The sequence below is a fragment of the Nicotiana tabacum genome, chromosome 6 (genome assembly GCF_000715075.1).
Source record: "Nicotiana tabacum cultivar K326 chromosome 6, ASM71507v2, whole genome shotgun sequence".
NCBI classification, from domain to species: Eukaryota; Viridiplantae; Streptophyta; class Magnoliopsida; order Solanales; family Solanaceae; genus Nicotiana; species Nicotiana tabacum.
The window spans coordinates 133,747,386-133,774,525 of NC_134085.1; the positions used below are offsets into that span (position 1 = coordinate 133,747,386).

At 33.6% G+C, this 27,140-nt stretch overlaps 1 protein-coding gene across 1 annotated transcript; it reads left to right on the top strand.

Moving 5' to 3' along the window:
* The first annotated feature begins 16,697 nt into the window (after nt 1-16,697).
* On the top strand, nt 16,698-25,160 carry LOC107823670 (U-box domain-containing protein 32). The gene is made up of 9 exons (XM_016650361.2): nt 16,698-17,120; nt 17,873-17,994; nt 18,824-18,945; nt 19,489-19,593; nt 20,792-21,029; nt 21,310-21,450; nt 21,975-22,502; nt 23,203-23,961; nt 24,730-25,160. The coding sequence occupies exons 1-9, from the start codon at nt 16,946-16,948 to the stop codon at nt 24,910-24,912; spliced, it is 2,373 nt and encodes a 790-aa protein (XP_016505847.2). The 5' UTR covers nt 16,698-16,945; the 3' UTR covers nt 24,913-25,160.
* Nucleotides 25,161-27,140: the final 1,980 nt, after the last annotated feature.

Below are 27,140 nucleotides of genomic sequence, written 5' to 3' on the forward strand. Positions count from 1 at the left end.
GATCCTCATCTTGTTGCATTATTTCAACAACAACATTATAAGCAAATGTTATTGATAACAATATTATTTCGGTTCCATCTTTTCCCGGTTGAGACATAACTTATTGATATCTCTCCATTTTCATTATTTTCAGGTACCTGGACCTCTCCTAAGGTCTTATCATTTATTACGTCTTGGGGCTCTTCTTGAGCCACTACCTCTGTGTTATGTTTATTTTGATCACTTGCTCATTTTCTTCTTCGAGGATTTTTATCTTTAGAACCGATTGGTCTACCATGTTTCAAGCATGGCTTAGACTCATTTGCTTTAATTAATTGTCCTGCCGGGATATCAACTCGAATTAGATCATTAGCAACTGGAATATGTGACTTAGTCACCCTTCGTAGGTCAGTGAATGCATTTGGCAATTGATTTGCAATATTTTGTAAATGAATAATCTTTTGAACCTCTTGTTCACATTGATTTGTTCGAGGATCTAAATGAGACAGTGATAATGCATTCCAATCTATATTCTTTTTCAGCTGCTTATTTTCTCCCCCTAATATTGGATATACTGATTCATCAAAATGGCAATCAGAAAATATTGCCGTAAATAAATTTCCAGTCATCGGCTCTATATATTTTATAATAGAAGGAGATTCATATCCAATATATATCCCCAACCTTCTTTGAGGACCCATATTTGTGCGTTGTGATGGAGAAATTGGAACATATATCGCACAACCAAAGATCCTAAGATGGGAATATTTTGCTCCTGACCAAAAGTCAATTGCAATGGGGAGACTTTATGATAAATTGTGGGCCTTATCCACACAAGTGCTGTTGCGTGCAAAATAGCATGACCTCGTACTGAAATGGGAAGTTTTGTTCTCATAAGCATTGGTCTAGCAATTAATTGGAGGCGTTTGATCAATGATTCTGCTAGACTATTTTGTGTATGAACATGAGCAACCGGATGCTCAATTGTTATCCCAGTTGAAATACAATAATTATTAAAGGCTTGGGATGTAAACTCACCAGCATTATCAAGACGAATTGTCTTAATTGCATAATCTGGAAATTGTGCTCTTAGCTTTATTATTTGAGCCAACAATCTCGCAAATACCATATTGCGAGTTGATAGTAAGCACACATGTGACCATCTTGTAGATGCATCTACCAAAACCATATAATATTTGAATGGTCCACATGGAGGGTGAATGGTCTAAGAGACTTTAATCGAGGTATTCTCAATTGAGAATACTTCGAATAAAGTCTGTTCAGCCTCAAAAGGTCCGAATCCAAGTTGAGCCTGTGTCTGTGTAAGATTGAAGATTCAGAGGTATTTTTCTACTTCTTTTTGTATCCTACATGTATATTGTTGCCTATTAGTCTGTGTAATTTTCCTATTTGTTTATTTGATTCTGTCTCATACCCGTTTATTTGATCAAATAATGGCATTTGTTTCTGTTTTTTATGTTTGTTTACAATGTGTGTAATCGACTCGATTAAGTTCGTCGATTAGTTGTTTTGTAAATTCTTGTTTCTGTTAATGCTGATTGAAACAACTTGTTTATCTGCTTATAGACTGTTTGTTGTCAATTATTGTAGATAGTCAGTTGATTAATACTCGTCAATTAAATCATTCTTATTTGTAAATCATTAAGTTCATCAAATGGATGTTGTGTATGTTGGTTTCTGGGCAGTAAGTTTCAGGGCATTGTCAATATACTGACAATGCCCCTGCATTCATGCTGATTTCAAATTCAGTTTAAATTGTGCTGTTGAGTTATGTGTGATGTTAATGTGATGTTGGGTTTGAATTCAGTTTTACGAATGTTGATTAGATATAATTGGGTTAGAAGGTTGCATTTTCAGCTAAGATTTAATCCAAAACTGGCTGCTGTTGGTAGAAGCTGTAGTTTGAGGGATTTTCAGGGGTATTTGGGGAATAAAACAGTTAATATAACACTTTATTGCCAGTGCCTTATCAATGAGATATTAATTAATCCTAATGGGGAACAAAGGGGAATTGAGAGTGCTGAAATTAAGGGAAAAAGTATTCTTAGTGGTTGATTGGTGATATCAAACTACCTCCTCTTGATGTCATGGGTGACATCAAAGGAGGAAGCTTCCTCCTAGCATCCACACCAACTCTTTCCACCAACTCTTCCAATTGGCATGCCATTGTTGACTAAACATAAACCAACACCTTCAATCTCCACCTTGGTTTGTGTTTCGAGCGTGCGTGTGAACAACTCTGGCCAAAACTTCTAAGCTTACTGGGCAACCACGTTGTAAGAAACAAGAAGAATCAAACCATTGTTGAACATACCACCTCCACCTAACAACTGTTCTCTTCGGAGTTGCATCAGTTGATGCACACCCCCGCCAAGTCCTTGCAGTGTGCAAACTTAGCTAGTGGGACTATCTTGGTCAACATATCTACAACATTATCGTCTGTGATAACCTTCACGACCTTGATAGTTCCCTCTTCAACAACATCTCGAATAAAATGAAATCTGACATCAATGTGTTTAGTGCGCTCATGAAATCTCTGATTTTTCATTAGATGAATAGCACTCTGACTATCACATCTAAGAGTTGATTCCAGCTGAACCAAACTCAATTCCGCTACTAAACCTTTCAACCAGATAGCTTCCTTCACCGCCTCCGCTGCTGCCATGTATTCTACTTCTGTCGTAGACAAAGCGGCAATCGACTGCAGAGTTGACTTCCAACTAATGGCACTGCCAACGAGGGTAAAGATGTATCCAGTTGTGGACCTTCTTCTGTCAAGATCTCCTGCATAGTCAGAATCTACATAACCGGGAATTGAAATACCTCCACCACATTTTCGAAAGGTCAGACCAACACCAGAAGCTCATTTGAGATATCTCAATATCCACTTGACAGCTTTCCAATGCCTCTTTCTTGGGCTGGACATGTATCTACTTACCACACTTACAGATTGAGCAATATCTGGACGTGTGCATACCATAGCATACATAATGCTACCAACTGCACTGGCATAATGAATCTTTGACATATGCTCCACCTCATCCTCGGATTGAGCCATTTGTAACTCTGAAAGTTTAAAATGAGGAGCTAATGGTGTACTTACAGGCTTGCACGTATGCATATTGAATCTCTTGAGAACCCTTTCAATATACCTCTTCTGAGAAAGATGTACAACACCGTCTTCTCTTGAAATCTCCATACCAAGGATTTTCTTTGCAGCTCCTAAATCCTTCATGTCAAATTCCTTACTCAACAGTTTCTTCAAAGCATTTATCTCTGTAATGTTGTTAGCAACAATAAGCATATCATCAATATACAACAGTGAATAAATCATTGAGTTACCAGACATCTTCTTGTGATACACACAACTATCAAATGCACTCCTTGAGAATTCATGTGTAGTCATGAATGCATCAAACCTCTTGTACCACTGTCTAGGGGATTACTTCAAACCATACAAAGACTTCTTTAGTTGGCATACGTGATCTTCTTTTCCCTCAGCTAGGAAACCTTTAGGCTGATCCATATAGATTGTCTCTTCTGGATCACCGTGTAAGAAAGCAGTTTTGACATTAAGTTGTTGAAACTCCAAGTCAAATTGGGCAACCAATGCTAGTAGCACGCGAATTGAGCTATGCTTCACGACTGGAGAGAAAATCTCATTTTAGTCAATTCCCTCCTTCTGACTGAATCCTTTTGCAACCAATCTCGCCTTGAACCTAGCATCTTCCACTTCAGGAATTCCCTATTTCTTTCGGTAGACCCACTTGCATCCAACTGTCCTCTTCCCCTTTTGTCTTTTCACTAAGACCCATGTCTGATTCTTGTGACGAGACTTCATCTCTTCAGTCATGGCTAACCGCCATTGTACAACATCCTTGCAAGAAGTTGCTTCAATATACGAGGAGGGCTCTAGATCCTTAATCTTTTCTTGTGCAACTACGAACGCATATGCAATCAAGTTTGCTTGATCTATAAGGCGTTCCGGTTCTCGTGTCTGCCTCTTCTCCCTCCCCTTTGCAATTGTGTATGGTTCATTGACAACAAGTTCTTCAAGGTCTACATCTTCTGACTCATCTTTAACCTGAGTCTCTTGATCCTTTTCCTTGGCAAGCTCCACCGGAAGCTCCACCTGCTCGTCGTTCTTGTTTCCTGAAAACTCCACGGAAACTTTACGGGGATCAAGTATAGAGGATTCATCAAAGGTGACATCTCTACTAACTATAAATTTGAGTAAAGACAAACACCAAAGTTTGTACCCTTTTACTCCATCCACATACCCTACGAATATGACCTTCTTAGCCCTTGGTTCAAGTTTTCCTTCATTAACGTGATAATAAGCTGGACACCCGAATACTCGTAAGTATGAATAGTTAGAGGGTTCACCTGACCATACCTCATTCGGAGTCTTAAAGTCAATTGCCGATGCTGGAGATCGATTGACAATATGAGCAGCAGTGTGAACTGCTTCAGCCCAAAATACTTTGGACATTTTGGCTTGTAGGAGCATACAACGAGCCTTTTCAAGAAGAGTTCTGTTCATTCTCTCGGCAACTCCATTCTGCTGTGGGGTATGACTGACAGTACTATGTCTTGAGATCCCATGAACCTTGCAGAATTCATTAAACTCTTCATTGCAAAACTCCAAGCCATTGTTTGTGCGAAGATACTTGATTTTCCGCTCCATTTGATTTTCAACCAAAATTTTCCACTCTTTAAATGCTTCAAAAGCATCACTTTTTGCCTTCAAAAAATGCACCCAAACCTTTCGTGAGACATCATCAATAAAAGTGAGAAGATACCTCTTTTTGCCCTTCGATGGAAGTTTAGAGGGACCCCATAAATCTGAATGGATGTAGTCTAGCACTCCTCTTGTCTTGTGTTTGCCAGTGCTGAAGCTGACCTTCTTTTGCTTCCCTAGAATGCAGTGCTCACAGAAGTCAAATGTGTTGATCTTCTCACCTTCCAAAAGGTTACGATTGCTCAACATCTCCAGTCCACGTGCGCTCATATGACCCAGTCTTATGTGCCATAGTCTTGCCTTGTCATCATTAGATAACTGCACTGTAGATGCATTTGCAGAGCCAACAATGGTGCTTCCGGCCAATGTGTAAAGGCCGTTCTCCATCTTGTCTTTCAGCATGACTAAAGAACCTTTAGTCACCTTTATAGTTCCTGCTTCGCTCATGTACCTGTAGCCTTGTTCATCCAGAGTACTCAGGAAGATCAAATTCTTCTTCAGATCAGGAACATGACGGACTTGTGTAATAGTTCTCACGACTCCATCATGGTAGCGAACCCGAACTGAGCCAATGCCAACTATTGCACAAGTTGCATTATTGCCCATTACTACGGTTCCTCCACTTTTCTCATAGCTGCTAAACCAGTCTTTTCGGAATGTCATATGCAGAGTGCAAGCAGAGTCTAACACCCATTTGTTTCCATAACTACTATTATTATTACACGATGTTGTTAGTACATAATCATTATCAAAATCATGTACCTGTTCAACTGTGGTTGCACTCGCCTTTTCCTTGGACTTAACATTGGGCAGTCTCATTCAAAGTGCCCCTTCTTGCCACAACCCAAACACTCTGTATTTTTCTTGTTCACACGAGACTTTGATCTGTGCTTTGATTTGCTCTTTCCCTGTTGGCTAGTCCGGCCTCTCATAAAGAGCCCACTTGCCTGGTCATCTCTATCTCCTTCAATGTGCCTCCGCACATCACTAGAGTTAAGTGCTTGCCGCACTTGGTCAAGCTTGATAGGCTCCTTGCTATACATCATTGAATTCTCAATATCACGATATCCTGAAGTCAATGAAAATAGCAAAGCACATGCAAGCGTCTCCTCCTCTTTTTTAATTCCTGTAATCTGTAAGTCCATGACAAGTTTATTGAACGCATCTAAATGATCTTGTAACGAAGTACCTGACCCCATCTTAAATGTGTGAAGACGCCGTTGTAACAACATCCTTGTTGTCACTGATCGGTCTTGGTATAGCCCTTCTAGCTTTATCCATAACTGTTTGGTCGTCTCTTTGGTACCCGTACTTACTTCACAAAGCACGTTAGGTGCAAGGGATAGTTGGATTGCACTCAATGCATCCCCTTCAATCTTCTCCTTATCGGGAGCTGATATATCCTTAGGATACTTTCCGTCAATAGCATGGATTGAACCTTCCCTCCACAGTAACGCCATCATCTGGATCTTCCAGATATTGAAGTTGTTGCGTCCACTGAATCTATCAATTTCAAACTTCATGTAACTCATCTTTGCTTGCTCTTCCTCCTTGGATCGTTAAAGAATCCTGTTGCTCTGATAGCAATTGTTAGCGGAAACGTAAAAGAAAGAACACAAGATTTAACGTGGTTCGGATCAAAATAATCATACGTCCACCAGAGAACAGTTGCCTTTTTAATATTAACAAAAGAAGGGGAGAGTTCCCAATTACACTTAAGAGAATTTCTCTCTTAACTCTCTACTCACTACAATGTGTTGTATTATTTTTGGGATGGTTTCTACAAATGAAGGAGTGCATCTATTTATAGAGGTAAAGACCTCCTCTTGATGTCATTGGTGACATCAAACTACCTCCTCTTGATGTCATGGGTGACATCAAAGGAGGAAGCTTCCTCCTAGCATCCACACCAACTCTTTCCACCAACTCTTCCAATTGGCATGCCATTGTTGACTAAATATAAACCAACATTTTCAGCATGCCATTGTTAACTAAACATAAACCAACATTTTCAGAGAGTGCTAGATGAAGTTTGTGAACCACCTTGGAGTACAGCGTGTAAATTATAGTGGTCGTCGTGTGACTCTAATGTCTTACTTACAAAATAATAGTTACAATTGTATTGTCTTTCAAACTTTGCAAAAAGACAAAACAATATTTGAAACTTATTGTGATATTCATTGTCTAAGATGTACTAGAATATTGGATAAGATCTAAGATTTTATATCCTTCCTTCATCTCGACCAACCGTAGAAATTACACACCAACTTCATTCACTTTGCTAGTTAAATGAATTGATTGTAACGAAGAAAAATACGTATAATTGACTATTGGTCGCTTACGTTAAATGAAAAGTTATGATACCTCTTTCATCACATAGAGTTCATATGTGAAATTAACTCATACAAAGCTTAAAATTTGAAACGCTAACAAAATTGAGTTTTTCAAAATTGTAAAAGTTATATATAAATATTTTTACTATAATTGTTTCAAACATTTTGGACGTTCCAAAACTGAAAGACGATCATAGAAATTATAATAGATGGAATACTTTTTAAATACTATAGAAGTTTCATGAAACCATTTATATTTTTCAACCATCTCTCTTTATAATCGTGTATCATTAAAAAAAAAACAAGTTAAAACAAATGTAGTAGCATGAATATGAAATTGTTGAAAGAATTAGTTAAAATTGTCTCAAGTAAATCCGCAATGATATAAAGTATTACTACTGGAGTACTTTATTTTATATTAACTTGAAGCATTGGTGATAGTACAATTTGCTATTTTAGATAATTTGCATGAAACGGACCAAAATATAAAGTAGATTAAAAGAGTAACTAATTTTAATTTCATTCCCGTGTTTAGTTAATAAAGTAGATTAAAAGAGTAACTAATTTTAATTTCATTCCCGTGTTTAGTTAATAAAGTAGATTAAAAGAGTAACTAATTTAATTTCATTCCCATGTTTAGTTGGCCTGCTTCTTAGCATTAGATAAAAGTCCCTCTCATCTACCTATTTTCTTCACCAACCAAACTAAGGAATTTGCCTTCCATTTGAAAGATTATATAATTGAAAGAATTGTTTAAGTATTTTTTAAAATTATTTTTTGAATGTTTATTTTCTCTATACTCTTTTGAGTTGATACTAGACAGTAGACACACAATCCATAAGCAACATTCGACGACACCCTGCATTCATAGGAGTCAACGGAAATCGAAAACTTTATTGCACCTGACGTGTGCATTAAATTAACAAATAATTGATGTATATTTTTTATATATACAGTTCTATATTAATTAATCACAATAAATTAGTTCAGTATATATTTTCATCTCTATAGATCACTTAAATATAATTAAGTAAAATTTAGTGTGAATGAGTTTTTTTCTGAACCAATATCAACTAATCGAGCAAAAGTAAATTTGTCCCCGTCAAAGAAGTTGGAGCTAAATTGACATTCTGCTTAACCAAGTCACCAATCCAATCTTGACTGGCATACTAAGTGAGCGTTTGGACATAAGTATTGTAAAAATCCAAAAAAGTTTGAAAAAAAAATTTCAAGTAAAAATTGTATTTGAAATTTAGAGTAGTGTTTGGATATGAATAGAATTTGAGTTATGTTTTTAAAGTTTTGTGAATGAAAATTTTGAAAAACAGCTTTTTAGAGTTTTTTAAATTTTCAAAATGCATCTTCAAGTGAAAATTAAAAATTTTATGAACAAATATTAATTTCGGAAAAAAGTAAAAAATTTCTTATGCCCAATCGGGCTCTAAAGGTGGGGAGATAAAATCATAAGTCTCCGCCTCCGTGTCACCCACAAGACGTAAGGCTTAAGGTTTTTTTTACCTTTCTTTTCTTTGACCAATTATTTTAAACACAAATGGAAAATTAGAGAAAAGGTCACGCACGTTCTCCCAACTGATCCAGTTGATGATATAATTGAAGAAACTCATAAAACTAAAATGAATCAATTAATTTTACAACTTGAAGAGGGTAAATTAATTAGTTGGAAATAAACTAGCAGTAATGACATTAATAAATCATTAACGCCTTAGTGAAATAGCCGCCCCCCTAATACTTTCTCACTATTATCTCCTATATGTATTTCTTTATTTTGCATGAAAAATTTAAAAGGATCATTTCACCCAGATTTTTAAAATATATTAAAATAACAATTAAGTTCTTGAAATATATGCAAGGAGATTGATGTGCGACATGTTAGTATGAACAAAGACTTTGTTACAAAGTATCACATACTTTTATATATTTGTTTTCACTTGATGGTTGTACCAAACTAGCAATCTATATTCTATATGTATATATTAAAGCAAGAAAGTTACCATATATAATTGACATTATGGTTAAGCCAAGTGGCAAACTAATAAATATCAATAGTATATGATAACTTTATTATATATTTGACTATTTTAATTAAATATAAATATAAGATAGAATAAAGTTACCATATATATATATGGGGAATTTGAATTAAGGATAATATTAAAACATCACAAAATCAGTCAATATTAAAAATAAAATAAAAAGTTGTTTCTTTTTTCTTCTTGAAGAATATTTGTTTGAAGACAATTTGTTTGCATAAATGGACATCAAACAAATAACAAAACTTTGGCTATACACTTGCTATCATTAATTTCAATTTAGCACATTCAAGGAATTGAAGGGTATAAGCTTAAAGCCCTTCATTTAGCTGTAGTCAAGCCAATATTGCAAGGGTATAATATTTTTTTTGTTGAAGAATATTAGTTTTGAATCATTAGATTATGTGAAAGGTTTTTTTTTCTCAAACTCAACAAGAGATAAATTGGTTTCTAATTGATAGTTTCTATAGTGACTTTTAAGTGTAACAAAGAGTATATATAAAGAAAAAATTGGTATGACGTGAAATATTTTTTTTAAAAATGTAAACAAATTATTTCGAAAAATCTCTTTACTTTTTTTAATTCAAAGATAATAAAAAGGTAAGATATTTTTGAACATTAGTAGAGAGTTTTAAAATTATTATAATAGAAGTTATATCATGGATAAACTCAAAAAACCGAAATCTAATGGAGTATTTACATAATATCCGGTCATTTATTGTTTACTTTTTATAGCTAATATAAATAGATGATATACCGACAACACACGATTATACACATATTATATATGGATTATATATAAATTACACATCATTCAATTTTTTTTATTTAAATGGTTGGGTGAGCACCTATTTAGGCTAATTAGATAAAACCAAAAGAAAAATATGAAATTATTTCAACCAAAGATTAAAAATATAATTAAAGTTCATATGTAGACAATTTTTATTAAAACTCATCCTTTTATAGTGAAATAATTTTTTTTTGTAACAACAGAAATAATGACATAAAATATAAGATAAAAGAAAATAAATATTGAAAAAATGTTAGAAAGATATAAAAATGAGAAATAAAAGATGACAACAAATTTCTTCTTATGTTTCATCTTTGTTGAGTATAAAAAAATTTGAAATTTAATCTCATCGATTTCAATTTTTTTTTCAACTCAAATACATAGATTATAAGATAAGGATATCTTCGAATATTTTTTTTAATTTATATTATGTCTCGTTTTTAAAAAATCACTATTACTAACAAACTGATATGATATTCGAAATTGAATTGGAATGCAAATTGAGTAGTTTACATTGAGGTTAAGCCAAGTATGATATCGAAAAATAAACTACTTGACAATGTTAAGACAATATATGCAATGTTTTATAATAATAATCAACTAATTTAACATTTAATGATTCAAAGAACAAAATTTTTGTATATATAGGGTATTAAAAATTCAAATTCTGGGCCTAGAGATATCGATAAACTTAAAGTGGATTCATATTGAAATAAATCCAGCCAAAAAATCATTTAAATTTTTAGATAGCCGATTAAAGTGAATTTATAATTAAGGATAATAATTTTAACCAAAGACTAAAAATATAATTAAAGTTTATATGTAGACAATTTTTATTAAAACTCATCCTTTTATAGTGAAATAAATTAATTTTTTGTAACAAAAGAAATAATGACATAAAAAATAAGATAAAAGAAAATATATATTGAAAAAATTGTTAGAAAAAATCTATATCGTGTCAACCTTTGTGCTTTGCCGTAAATATGAGTTATTATTTCGCTTTGTGGCTATTTTTAGGTTCCAATGACACCTATGAGAATAGTGCAAAAATAAAATTATCACTACTAGAATTGAGAAAATGTTAGTCCTTTTTCATATAGTGTTTCTTAATTAATATCTGACGATTATCTATAATTATTTAGAAGGTTTAAATGTTAAGGTTATTTACATATAATTTAAATAACTTAGATATTTAACATGGTTAGTGTCAAATATCAAAATGGAGTAAAACAAATTCACTAGCTCAAGAATTTTTTATATTTTTAGATAGCCAACTAAAATAGTTTTGAATTAAGAATAATATTTTCAATTACATTATTATAAAAATAATTATTATTGAAAAATAATGTTTTAGAAACTGAATTTAAGAAAGAAATATTTTTTAAGAGATATCAACCCACTAAATAAGAGTTCAAGTAGTAGTAAAATAGTTAAGTCTTATCCAAAGAGTCATTCATTGTCTCAACATTTGATTGTTTTGCCATAAATGAGTTATTATTTTATTTCCTGACTATTTTTAGGATCTAATGACACCGGCAAGAATGGTATCAAAAAAGAAAAATAGAAGAAATTGTTAATTTTTTCATATAGTTAATATCCAATGATTATCTATATTTATTAAGAAAGTGTAAATTTTAAGATTATCTACATACAATCCAAATAACTTAAATATTTGACGTGATTATTGTCCGCGCATCCGTGCGGGTACTAATACTAGTTAAATTTTAAGAGTAAGGAATTATGTTATGGTCCATTGCAAAATATGTGATTTTAGTCTTGTATTGGTATTGCAATATGTTAATGCAGGGTTTATATAGCATTGAGCTCTCCCACCTTAATAGCTAGTTTTTGGGTTGTGGTTTTACCTGAGCTGTATCAAATAAAAATAAAAATTACATTAAATGACGTATGTCATGCAAATATTAATGTAGTATTATTATGCTCGAAATAATCAGGTGTCATGTAGAAACTAGTAAAGCAAATCCTCAACTATGATAAATCAAACAACAAAAGAGAAATATACCAAAAGAAACACAAATATTTAACGTGGTTCGGTCAATTGACCTACGTCTACGGCGGAGATGAACAATCCACTGTATAAAAAAGAGCACAAAATATCAAGAGAACAACCTCACAAAGATGCAAAAACAAGTAACACACTAACACTTATCCCGAAAAGTTCTTCCCCTACATAAGACTTTCAAACCCCTTATGGCTACATTGTAGATGATACTGAATGAGAAGAGAAAATGCTCAATTGATAGAAGGGGGACCCAACATCGGTAACAATAAATTGGGATGAGTCTCGCTCTGATACCATGATAAGAATGGAACTTGAGCCTAACTCAACCCCAAAAGTTAGGCCCAAGTATTAAAAAAATCCTTCTAGGAGATGAAAAATCCAATTATGATAAACATGTTGTGCAACTATATAATAGTATTCTAATTCTCATCAACACAGTATCTTGATCCATGAGCAAGTGTGGTAGTTTAAAGAGAAATTTTCATAAAGCACTATCTTTTAGTGGTAATTAGCTATCTATAGATACCATTTGCTATATTACGGATTGTAGATACGTTTTCTGTTGTTATAAGATATATTAGATGTATTTAAAATAGGCATGAATCAGGGAAGTTTAGCTAATTAGTTGTTGTATTCGAGTGTATTCGATTCATGGCGTGAAACATGGGATTACAGTCGGACAGATTATTGTATTTGACTGTATTTACGGTGTGAAACAGGGGATTACACTGTACAATGAAATACATAGAATACAGCGGGATACATTGAAATACAATGGGAAAAAATTCAGTGAATACAATGAAATACATGGAATACAACGAGATACATTGAATTACAATGAATACAATGAAATACATGAAAATACAATGTGATACGTTGAAAATAAATTGAAATATATTAACAGAAAATCAAGCTGCTCTGCCCCAAACTCTGTCGTCTTTGTTCAAAAACAAACCCTAATTTCCGGCGAATCTGCTACTGATGTTGAAAGGTCAGTTTATCCCATTCTAATCTGCTTCAGGAACAATGAGTTTCAATCAAAGATTTGCTACAGGAAATATGTCGCACTGAGAAGGGAAGACGCAAAATCATGATTCAACTAAGTTATATTTCGGCAATCTTCAATTTGCGCTTTTGCTACAGAGAAAGAAGCTGAATAAACCGACCTTTCAACATCAGTAGATGGATACTACAGTTTGCATTCTAACCCATTCTCAGCATTAGTTTATCCTATTCTAATGAATTTTGAGATTGAGCATCATGTTTTCAAGGAATGGGGGAAGAGAATGACATGTATCAAAGTAGAGAGAGAAAGAAAATAGTGTAACCGAATAACGTATTTAGTGGCTTAGGAATAGGAGGCAACCAAAATTAGATATTTCGCTATAAACATTAAAAGGTATATATAGAATATAATTTTTTTAAATGATATTTATTTAAAATAATTAAGGTATTAACCTTTGCTATAGGAGGTAAAAATTTCTAGTTTAAACGGAGTAAAAGAATTTTAATAAACATAGTACCGCATAGGCACATACTTGATTCGTCGGCTTTTGGTAATAAATTAAAATATTAAATACGGTTATAATTTTGAGGAATTATCATAAATGACTATTGTTTATTAGTTATTAACTTCCTATAGCTACCATATACACAATTACTTTCCGTAGCTTCCTTTCAGTTGTTATGGTAATGTATTCGAGCTACTGTATTCATAAATACAGTAGCAAAAATTGGCTAAAAAATAGGGCAGTCCAGCTGTCAACCGTTGTATTCACATGTATTCTTACCATGTATTCATGAATACAACGTAATAATAGGTCTCTTCAGTTGTTTAATATCGGGAACCTGTTAATTTAACAGGATACACTCCTAATATAACTCACGCAAATCAATTATAACACACAATAATATCAATCCAATTAATGAGAAGATTTATCATACGCTAAACACAAAAAAGAGCATTCTTCAGAGTTTCAATTTATTTTTTTTCTGATACAGTTCAATTTTTTTCCCTGACATTGTTCGATGTATTTAAGTTTATTTTTGTATTCACAATATTTTATTTATTTCCACTACATGGTATTACTACTTTCATAGGTTGTATTCATTGATTTTCTATTTGTTTGAGAGTATTTTACTGTATTTCATTGTATTATTGTTTTAAATACAGATGGATATAATTAGGTTGAAAATACAGTTAAATACAGTTAGATTGAATGCATAACTAATTGATGAATAACATCAAAATGATAGAACTAACAATGTATTTAAAAATGTTGTTGTATGAACTCAAATACATATAAATACATCTAAATACAACCGTCAAAAATCACTATACACAATAAAATTCAGTATATGCCTTGTCGAATACATATAAATACATCTAAATACAAGAAGAGAAAACTATTATATAAATATGTATGCCTTATCGAATACATATAAATACATCTAAATACAAGAAGAGAAAATCATTGTAGAAACTAAAAATCAATGTATGCAGACTTCTAAATACAAAAAGAGAAAATTACTATACAAACTAAAAATCCCAAACATAATCCTAATCTGATTAGCCGTTGCCACCCTTTCCTCTGTCCTTTCCCCTTCCATGTCAACATTCAAAATTAATTCAGCTATGAACAGACCATGTCCGTTCCACTTTGAGAAAATATACAACTCATATCAGAAACTTTGATCAAGACATTTTGAAACTCATGTTAACAGAGATGAAATCCAGCAAGTCTACTCTAGGGTTTGAGAACAATCTAGAGAGAGAACCTGCAAATAAAGGAGAATCATGGTTCAACAATGGGGAAGACAATGGCGTTGTGAGAGAGATCGTGTAGAGAGAAATAAGATAATATGCGGTGATTTTGGGAGAGAATAAACTGAAAGAATGAGAGAGAAAAATATTAGACAGCATATTTAATGGCTTAATGGTAAGAAATGACCATAAATATATATTTTGCTATAAAAACTAAAAGGTAGCTATAGAAAATAATATTTTAAAAGGGTTTTTATTTATAATAAATAGTGTGTAAAGCTTTGCTATATGAGGTAATTTTTTTTATAATTTTACTACTCCCTCCGATCCACAATAAATGACCATTTTATCTTTTGGACCACTTATTTTGATCCAAAATAAGTGTTTACTTACATAATGAAGAAGTAATTCCAATGTGTCAAAGTAATAATTAATTAAGGTTAATTCAGTGAATACGTTTTTTCTTCTTCTAAAAGTTCGTATTTCCTTAATTAGTGTGTCAAAAATAAAAGGCAAAATACCTTACCACCTCCCCTAAACTTGTCACGGATATTAGTTACGGCCTTAAACTATTCGTGGTCTTAATTACCCCCTCAACTAGGCCTTTTGAGAGCCATTATCCCCCTGGACACTGGTGTGGTAAATTGTGTGGGTGCACTCGCGTGCCGCGTGGATTTTTCTGTATATGTGGCATTTTTTTGAAAAATAATATATTTTTACCTTTTTAAGTATGTTACTTTTTTAGATAATTTTTTCGAATACAATTTATAATAAAACTTAGATAGAACTACATTATTTAGATTTTAGGCTAAATTTTTTTATTTGGCTAAAAATAATAAAGTTTTAATTAATCTTTTTTTGAATTTGACCAGAAAATAAAGATTTAAACAATTGAAATAAATAGTCAATTCATCTAAAAAGTTATAAAAATATATAGTTTGAAATAAATTATTTTGGCTATAATTTTTTATATAGATCTAAATTATGGTGCTCTAAATATATATATATATATATATATATTTTACAGATTTTACCTGAAAAAAGTAAAAATACATAGTTGAAATAAATAGTCATTGTATCAAAAGAAGAAATAAAAAGAGTGTACAATTACAAAAAATAACTTACTATATGGATACATTTTTAGAGCAATAAAAAAAGGGCAGCCCGGTGTACTAAGCTCCCGCTATGTGTGGGGTTCGGGGAAGGGCCGGACTACAAGGATCTATCATACGCAACCTTACCCTGCATTTCTGCAATAAACATTTTTTTATAGCAATAAGTATGTTAGAAATAATAAGTTATTTCTTGCAATTGTTCACTCTTTTTATTTATTCTTTTGATGCAATAACTATTTATTTCAACTGTTTATTTTTATTTTTTAAGGTAAAATATGTAAAAAGTATATTTTTAGAGTACCATACATTAGAGCTATATAAAAAATTATAGCCAAAATAATTAATTTCAAACTATATATTTTTATAAATTTTTAGATGCCTTGACTATTTATTTCAATTATATAAATCTTTATTTTCAGGTCAAATTAAAAAAAAAAGATTAACTAAAACTTTATTATTTTTAGCCAAATTAAAAAATTTAGCCTAAATAATATAGTTTTATCCAAGTTTTATTATAAATTATATTCAAAAAAAATTATATAAAAAAGTAACATACTTAAAAAGGTAAAAATATATTTTATTTTTCAAAAAAATATCACATATACAAAAAAATCCATGCGGCAGGTGAGCGCACCCACATAATTTGCCACATTAGTATCTAGTAGGGTAATGTCTCTCAAAAGGCCTAATTGAGGGGTAATTAAGACCACAAAAAATCCATAAATTTATGAAGGTGATAAGGTATTTTGCCAAAATAAAATGATCACTTATTATGCGAGTGACCAATTATGAGCTAAGCAATGTCTTAATCCATGAACAAATTGACGGTAAAGACAGAATTATTAAAGAGTGGGAAGAAAAAGACAGAATTGTTAACGGTGACACTGAAAGGAAAATAGAAAAGGAAAAAAGAAAAATGGAAGCTTTACAGATAAAATTTCCACACACTATCTCTTCTTCACACTAACAAGAAAGCCTTTTTCCGTCCAAAAGCAGGCACCCAGAAAGTGCTTTATGATTAACCCTTTATCAGTTGCAGATTGATCAACCAAACGATGAAATCAATTTTCTGAGCAAAATTGAGCTTCTGGGGAGATAATTGCAGAGAATATTGGTGAATTTGGAGTGATGAGTGGTGAAATTGGAGTGATTAACGCGGAAGGGATCTGTGATGGGGAGAATACGGTGTTTGTAGCAGTGGGAAAGAATGTGAAGGAGGGAAAATCCATACTCTCATGGGCCTTGAAAAGCTTTTCTGTTAGGAGAATTTGTATTCTTCATGTCCACCCCTCCAATCATTTACGTAAGCTCACTGCCTTCTTTTAACATATGAAATTTAACATTAAGCATCTGCAGTATAAAGTCTTGGTATGATCTTGTTATGACATTTGTATTCTTCATGTTGCCTGACCCTGACTTGTTTGGGATTCAGATGCAGTTTTAAGATTAGTTGATTGATTGATACACACAGATGTTTTCTAATCAATCTAAACATAGGAAGGAAAATGTGTCCTTTTTGCTCTGGTATTTTTTAATTTTTTTTTTATGGCATTGGTGTTCATGTCAACTTGCACGCACTTCGATCCAATTTTAACTCATCTTGCAATTCAGCAGCTTCCTAATTAATATACTTTTAACCATAAAAAAAAGAAGGAAATAGCTTGTACTAATTTGCTGCTCCATTTACCCTTGAACCCGTAGTATATCTGATAATCACACAACAAAATAGTCCGAAGTTCCCAAATAAAGGTATAATAGTCGTAACTCAGCCTTATCGAGATTATACTTCAAAAATGCTACTTTCAACCAAATTTATCATGCTTCAGATGAATCTCTAATCTCAACCAGGCCCCAATCGCTCCAAAATAGAATGACACATACTGCATGATGCGTTAGTGATCATGTCAAGTGTGATAATTAATAATCTCTTTTCATGTTGCTATGATGAATATATTAATCTCTATTTGCCAACTATTCACCCTTCTCTTTTTTCATGAAAATCATAGTCATTCCCATGGTCATAGATGAATGAATTACATTTCTTTGAATTTGCAGTGAGTGGGAAGGTTTCAGGTACAAAGCTGAAACAGCACATGGTGAAGGCATGCCAAGAACTTGAACGCCAAAAACTGCACAAATTTCTAAATCAGTATCTTCTCTTTTTATCCCAAGCTGGGGTACATTTTTCTCTAATTCTCTTCTTAGATTGACTTGGCATTGTTAGTTATTCACATCCTTATATGCTCTATATAAGGTCATTTATAGAACCCCCCCCCCCCCTTTTCCAAAAAAAAAAAGAAGAATAAAAATGGTCAACTTCATGAAGTGACAGAATTCAATAAGCCAGAATTATTAGCTCATCTGTCCCATACTGAGTGGTGCTGTTTGGCTTAACACAGCTATTAAGTTGAGATTTGAGATTATAAGTTGTTCAAAATCTAAAGGTTAAGGAAGTACTTTCTTATTTTTACTGATAACAACAACAAACCCAGTTTCTTATTTTTACTGATAAAAAAGAAAATTAATGGCGTAAGTATCCCTGGGGTTACTCTTAATCTTTTAGGACCTGATTAGAAAAATGCCATATAAAGTTATAAACAAATCGTAAAAGTGAGCCTTATGTGACTTTATATCTATGTAATTTTGAGAGTGCTTTGGGTGTTTCAAAAAGAAAAGCTGGATGTCCAGATTGTAAGCCCCCTGTGGCTTTACGTTGTATCACATCTAGAAAACTTCCTTTTGAGGAAAGTGTCTACGATTTGGGAGGTTACAGAAAGAAAAGTTGGAGTTCCAGTTTAGACCAAGTTAGTCGTTTAAGATGGAACTTAGGCTGAAGATAGGTTCCAATAGCTGTCTTCCAAGTATTGGTCATAACGTCTTTGCAGAAAGCATAACAATGCTTTGCATTCCTGTTAATGTATGCTGAGATAGAGTAAAACCATATTATTGCTTGCAATAGATAAAGTTGCTAATATTCAAAATATTGAACACTGCTCACTTCTGCAGATACAGGGGGGTAAGGTGTGGCTTGAAATGAATAATGTGGAGAAAGGGATAATACATATTATTGAACAACACAAAATTCAGTGGCTAGTCATGGGAGCAGCAGCAGAGACTCATTACTCTAAGTATGACACATTTTTTTCCTTTGAAGATCTATCATAAGAGGAACAGGAAGCTTTGGAACTTTAGGGAATGGTTGTACTATCCATTCAAGTGATTTTCACATTTAACTATGTTACTGACTCGTGCATCTCATTTCATGGGTTTTTTTCATTTGCTTTATTTGCAATTTTGGCTATTTTTCCCTTTTATTCTTCTTCTTCTTTTCGGCTTAATCTTTAAATTTTTACCCTTTTCTAAATAGAGATTTGCCCTACAGAGTTAAAGGATATTGTGGCTCCTTGTAAAAAATTTGAAGTTTCTGGTGTAGGACTTATTCTTAAGACTTAAAAATATGATGGCTACTGGCTAGAATTATGCTTCATTTGGCTGCTAAATAGCTGCTACAGAATTAGAGTTGCTTGATAACATAAACTCATGTTCTCTACAGGCAGAAAACCTAGCAAGATTTGCTAGAATTAAGTCCTAAGAATTTAATTAAGAGTTTCTTTTGGTATTAGAATTTCCAATAACCATAATTTTGCTGATTAGGATTCTCTAGATTGCAGACAATTGTCAGAGCTCAAGTCCAGCAAAGCTAAATTCGTGTGCCAGCATGCACCAATCCACTGTCAAATTTGGTTTACTTGCAGCAGCTACCTGATACATACGAGGTATGATGACTGTGGGTGTGAACTCATCCAGATAACATATAAAGCAATGGCCTATATATGTTACTCTATTGTTGCATGATTCACTTTCTCATGATGTGCTTTGTTATCAGAATACTCCTTTGATAGTCATAATCTGCGGTTCTGTATGATGTATCCACACATTTTACAGGTCTGAGTACTAAAAAACAAGTGATCGTTGCAATCACACATGTCCTTTTCATGTCTTTTTCCACATTACACTGTTCTTGTTGACAGTCTGCTTGTGATGCGTGATCATCGCAACCCCTAAAGTGATATATTTTGTTTTGGATGTAAATGAGGTTACAGTGAAGAAGCTTAACAATATGCATCTGTCAGCTTTTGTCACTTTAATATGCTAGTAATGCTATAAGTGTGTCACTGGCTGTTTCTTTAATGGAATTTCAAGGTCACATTAATTTATCAGTGATCCTTGGGTATCCTTTAGCTCAGTATAACTTGCGATCTATGTAATTCTGACATGCTCCACCTAGAAATGGAATTTCTGAGAAGTTGTACAACAAGTTAGAAATGTCTAAGAATATGCACCGTATGTGCTCTCATCCATATACAATTATCCTCAGAGGTCCACCTTACCTTGGCTACAGGCTCTCAACTCCCTTGTTATCTCGTTTCTGCTGCTTCACAGTTTAAACAGAGATAAGGTGTGAGACAGACAACAACAACAACAACCCAGTGAAATCCCACAAGTGGAGTCTGGGACAAGGTGTGAGACAGAATGCAATCATTTTGAACTCCCACCCACAAAAAGAAAAAAAAGAAAAAAAGAACTGGTGGGGGCATGTTTAGTTATTTGTTTTGCATGCGAGATAATTGCTACTAGATATTTGATATAACAAAATCAGATGTTGGAACTAAATTCATTAGATATACCTCTTTTGATAGAATTGATCTGAGGATGAAATGCTATGGCATAAAAAAGAGATATAGAAGAGAGCTACCCTAGAACTTTTATAAATCATTGTTAACGTTATTGAGCAAGAATTTTACGCATGGCTTTTGATAAACAGTTTTCCAAAGGGAACAAAATGGATAGTGAGGATAAATATAGATTACCCCGGGTAGCTTGGGATTGAGGAATGAGGACTAATTGTTGCTTTTGACGAACAGTTTTCTGAGGTTGACTAATTTTCTTTTTTGTTTCCCTTTGTCTTGCAAGATCTAAGAACTGCTCTCATTTAACTAGCAAAGAGTCATTGTCGTCTCCAAAAGATAATGGAGGAACCAAATTGCATGATCATGCTGATGATGGATATGAAGATTTGAACATTTCGGAAGACGCATCAATGTCAGCTGACAAAATGGTCAACGTAGAGATCAAAGGAAACTATTCATTCTTGCGCTCAAAAAACAAGTGTGAAACACATTTACATCGTTCAACATCTCTTCCTATACTGGTAAGCATTATACTTTCTCATATGGAGATGCCGCAAACTTGTATTCAATATCATGAAAGCTCTTAAGGTGTATTTAAATCTTAAGAGTTGAAGTTATGATCTGTATGGACTTTCATCACTTAATCTCCAACATGTATCGGCTCCAGAATTTCCTTCGCATTAATGTAGAGTTTGTTTCAGCTCGTCGAGGGCACTTACTGTGACATGCATTATGAAGCTACTAGTTTTTTTTTCCATTCTGGTTAACATGGAGCTATTATTTATCAAATATCTGATCCAGGAAGAAGGAGGGTTTCACACGAAACCCTCTAGTGATGAAAGGAGTAGACTGGATCATGCTGAGAACTCCAAAAAAAGCGCATTTGAAGAGTCGGTAAAGCGATGGAGAGCTGAAGAAGATGCTATGGAGGCTATCCACATGGTAATTCTTGCTTCGTCCTTCAATTATATCCATCTCTCTGAATCTCCCAGTTACCTCTTCACTTTACCATTTCATTTTATGCAGTTGTGTGTTTAAGAAACAAGAAGTCGGAAAGTTACGAACCACTGTATGAGATAGCTAAGACTCCTGTGTAGTTTTTACCACTTGATTATCAGTTCTGATCTTCTTTAGTTTCTCTAAGGTGGTAGTTGCTATTTTGCATATTCACCATGACTATACTTGTCTAGTTGTCTTATGATGAAAATAACATATTTTATTTGGATTTCTTGCTTCACACCCATACCCATGCACGAGCACACACACACGCACATGTATATTGATATGTATATATCAATTGAATCGATGCATGATACCAGCTGGCAGCTAGTTAGATGTAATGATATGACCTGGTACTTCCACTAGAGCTTGAATCATAGGCGTTTCTGCCCTACTAATACTTTTTGGTGGATAGAAGAGTCCCATATTTTTATAACATGCTTGTCACCGACTTTGGATTGTCCCAGGCTGAAGTGTCATATAAATTATCCAAGGAAGAGGAAGGTCGAAGGAAAGAAAAGGAGGAAATTTTGGCAAAGCAAAAGGAAGAAGTAGAAAGAATGAAGATTCAGCATGACCTGTGCCTGAAAGAACTTCAGATGATCCAGGAGAAGAAGCTTGTACTAGAAAGTCAAATAACTGAGTCCTCCTATGCAGCGCAGGAGTTAGAGGAGAAGATAATTCAAGCAGTGGAGCTTCTGATATCTTTTAGGAAGAAAAGGGATGAGCTGCAGATAGAGTGTGACAATGCAATTAAAGAAGTTAACCAATTCAGAAAGTTGGTGGAAGCTGATACTGATGAGCATTGTATCAAAAATTTCTTTTCAATTTCTTTTTCTGACATCATAGAGGCTACACAAAATTTTGATCCAACCTCAAAGATTGGAGAAGGAAAACTCGGAAGTGTTTACAAGGGGATTATTCACAATGTAAAAGTAGCTATAAAGATGTTACCAGCTTGTGGTTCTTTAAGTGATTCAGATTTCCAACATAAGGTGAATCTCTATGAATCTTGAGATGCTATATTTGTGGTATGTGTGCAATTGCGTTTCTTGTTAATTGTGTTTGCTGATTCCTAATGAACTTCTTTATGCAAGTACTAGCTGCCTTGCTATATATTATATGCTTCATTCCCAGCATTTTAAAGCTTTAGTTTCAATGAGATTGAAATTGCACAAATTCTCCCAAGGGGTGAAACTTTTAAAGTACACAATCTTTGTGAAATGTGGGATGGATTATAATTCTTGAGTGGTTTCATTTCATTTCATATTTCCTATCCCCACCCTCCCCTCTTGTGGTGTCTTTTGTAGGAACCCTTGTACGTTTGTCGTGGGATAAGTGACTTGGTGAAATCTCCTCGATTTGTTTCTTCTTGATCTCAAGTACAGGACAGTCCTTAGATCTGCTGTAGATGCTCCTGTTCCTCAAATGCGGAGGATTTTGATGCTTTGACAGAATATGAAATTTCCTTCCATTTTCTGCTTTAATCCTCAATAACCTGTTGCTTGAGGAATAAAGCCACTGTTATCATCTTTGTTCTTATGGAGAAATTTTAAGGCTTTCTGGCGTATGTTGTGTCTACACTTTTCCCATTCTTTGAATAACTGCACATGCATTCAATTTTTTGTTACAGATCCTTTGTCTTACGATTGATAAATAAACAGTTTCTTTAACAATTTTTTTTGTTCATTTCAGGCAGAAAGTTTGAGCAGGGTGAGGCATCCAAACCTTGTTACACTGATGGGGATTTGCTCAGAATCTAGGTCCCTTACCTATGAATTCCTTGAAAAGGGAAACCTTGAAGATCACCTGGCTGGCCGAACAAAATCCCGCCCTCTTTGTTGGCAACATCGGATAAGAATTGCTGTTGAGATATGCTCTGCTCTTATCTTTCTGCATTTCAATGACCCTTGCCTTGTCCACGGAAACTTGACACTTAGCAACATCCTCCTTGATGCTAAATTTATCAGCAAAATTAGTGATCTGGGAGTCCATCTCTTGGTTTCCCATAATGAGAATTCCAGTATTGATGGCAAATTCTGTGGTAAGGATGACCCAGAGGCTTCTGATCCAGAATGCATCGATAAGGGACAGCTTACTGTAGAATCTGATGTTTACTCATTCGGCATTATACTTTTACGACTTTTGACTGCAAGACCAGCTTCAGGCATAGTGAGGGAGGTCAAGTGTGCTTGGGAAAGTGGGAACTTGGGTTCAGTTTTGGACTGTTCAGCTGGTGAATGGCCAACTGAACGAGCGAACCTGTTAGCTTATCTAGCGTTGAGGTGCTGTGCGGAGGATCCTTTAAATCGACCTAATATGCTCTTAGAAGTCTGGCCAACAATTGAGCCAATGAGAGATGTATGCACACCATGCCCGGATTCAAATACTTCATCTCAGGGTTCCAAGAGTCAACGACGAATTCCTCCTCATTTTGTTTGTCCTATCTTCCAGGTAAGCTTAAGATATATGATTAGTTTTCTTTTTCATAATTAGATGTTCTTACCTCCTAAATGGAGATGTATAAATTGTCTGTGTGAGATGCTCAATTTTCGTGATCAATGCTTGTTTTGTGTGAGAACATGTATACAGCAATCTAGCATATCAGATGCTCAGCTTGTGTTGAGCACTCATTCTATGTGAATGTACATAATACTCACGTTCACTCAGTAACATGTTAGGTTGCGCTAGCAAGCGACTAGGACAAGAATGTCTTACTTAGGTGATAAGAAACATGATAAGAATGATGAATACTTTCGCGTGTAAAGAATTAAAGAAACCCCCTAAATCCTTGGTAGTTGCCCTTTCGTGACTTGAACCAAGAATATTATCAGATACTATCAAGAATCAAAATGTACAATCACATTAGTGGAGCCGGGAACTCTACAAGGGGATTCAAATAAATGCAAAAATGTCACAACTACAACTAAAACGTTTAAGCTAAAACAATTTTTGAACAACCACCTTTGCCATTATTCTAGGAGCTTACGTTATCTCAAGGGAAGTTCGATACTTTGTGTGTGTGTGTGTATAAACACAGACGCACACACACACTATTTGCACAGTATAATTTTTTGAGGAATGGAATTTAATTGGATTATTGAACCCCCCTTTGTTATATGTAGTTCTGCTCTGTGTACAGATGGTTGCTGAGACTTCATATCTGTTATACTTTGTGTGTCCTGTTTGAGTGATGTCTTATATTTTCCATTACACTTTCAGGAAGTTATGGAAGATCCATACATAGCAGCAGATGGTTATACATATGAAGGTGATGCAATAAAAGGATGGCTGTATAGCGGACATGATACTTCTCCAATGACAAACCTCAAGCTGGATACCTGCGATCTAATTCCCAATTATGCTCTCTATCGCGCAATTCAGGAATGGCAGCAACAGTCCTGAAACTCATTAGGGTCTATAATGCCTTTTACAAACAAAAACAGCTACAAAGTTGAAATATACACCGAATTAGAAAGTTAGCCATACCTCATGGTAGTCCCACTGAGTTCATGCTTGGATTTAGACTTATTTGAACTTGTCAGGAAAAGTATACAAGTCTTACTGCAATATTGAGATGTATAGATTTTATCATTATGTACATTGCATACTTTGCATATACAAATATAGAGCAAAAAGGACGGTTCCCCTAATCTTCACTGTGTTTGACATGGCAAAAGTTGTTTTCTGGGAGAAATTAATTTTCCAGTATTTGTTACCCCGAATTGCCGAATATGTTCTCTTGAGAAAATATTTACCTCGATTAAATTATTTCCCAGTATTTGTTACCTTGAATTGCTGGATATGTTTTCTTGGGAAAAAAATTTCCTTGATTAAATTATTTTCCCAGTATTTTGTTACCTTGAATTGCTGAAGATGTTTTCTCTTGGGAAAATATTTTCAACTTTGATGACTTTGGCCACTTGTGGAAGTAATTTTAGTTTACAAGTAATTGCAGTTTTACTTAATATATTGTTTTTTAATCAACACTTACACATTGTTGTCAATCTTTAATGCTCAAAATTACTACCAAAGCACTATCTTCATATCTTGCATCTACCTTATAAAGTTACTATTATATGTTATCTACTTTTTTACCATTCAAATATTAGACAATGATACATAAAATGGTTTTTCAAAACAAAACATTTTCGAATGGAAAAATAATTTTTATGTACATATTTTACATTATATTAAACATATTATCAACTATAGTGTTTAGTTTGCTTTCAGGTGTAAAAATGTAAAAATAGCACGGTATAGCCAGTTTTCGGACTGGTCATTCAAAAATAGTCAGCGTTTACGAAGTCAATGAAAAATAGTCACTATTTTGCTGCAACAGAGGCCGGTCCAGCATAATATACTGGAGTTCGGTGCACCTGTGTATGAACTCCAGCATATTATGATGGATCGATATACTTTGCTGACTCCAGTATATTATACTGGACAATTATACTTGCTGGAACTCCAGTACATTATTCTGGAGTTCTAGTGTACTTATGCTGGAACTCCATCATATTATGTTGGAGTTCCAGCATACTTATCTTGGAACTCCAGTATAATATGCTGGAGTTCAAGCATATTTATGTTGGAACTCTAGTATAATATACTGGCGTATTTTCCGGGTTTTGAACAGTATTTTTGCTCAAATTTATCTTTACATGAAAAATGGCTAAATTTCGATTACTTTTAAAACTAGGCTATTTTTGAACGAGCAGTTGTAAATGTGGCTATTTTATGCGTGCAAAGCCCATTGGTGTTGGGTTATAATTTTCTGTTGGGCCAATCACGATTCACATCACATGTGCTTTTACCGGAAGAAGAAGAACAACTTTACGTCTGGCACAAAATCAAGGCGAATTCCAGGAATCACATTAAAGCCTACTGCTCAATGACTTTTCAATTCTCCTGTTTTTTCCTTTTCATTTAGTTGCAATTTTGCACGAAGAGGATTTACATTAAGAGGACGGGTGCGGGCGTTTGTTCCAAAAATATGTCAAGTTTTTCATCTCCTTGTTGTAACAATTTAAAAACTATCCAGAGGCTTTTAAAAAAGTGAATGACTTCTTATAAAATTATTTAGTTAGAAAATGCAAATTGAAAAATCTCCAAAAGACGGTTTAGTAACCAAGATGTTAAAATCCAAAACATAATATCATCTTAATAAATACATAACACGTGTCTTCAAATATTAATTTATGCACAATATATATATATATATATATATATATATATATACAAACATATCGTACCAAATTCATCCAGATCTAGTATCTAAAGTTTATAAATTTTTAAATAAGCCTCAAGTTAATATAAAATAATAATTGAAATTACAATCAAATATTATAGATATTTACGTAAATTTCTTATTACATATACATGTTTGAGCAAAAAATTACTAAATGTGAGCGAACCTAATACATTTCTTTTCTTGGTGATAACAAAATATTTTCAATTCCAATGTATTTTTTTTCCTGAATTCCAATGCATGAAAATGAAATAAGTCAAAAAAAATTTGGAATTCAATAATCGATTTAGCAAATATATATTTTACTTGCCATAGTTGCCCAAAAGGTTACATATTTTTGCAACTTTACACAATATATTCTCCCTTTATTTTCTCACACTTTCCC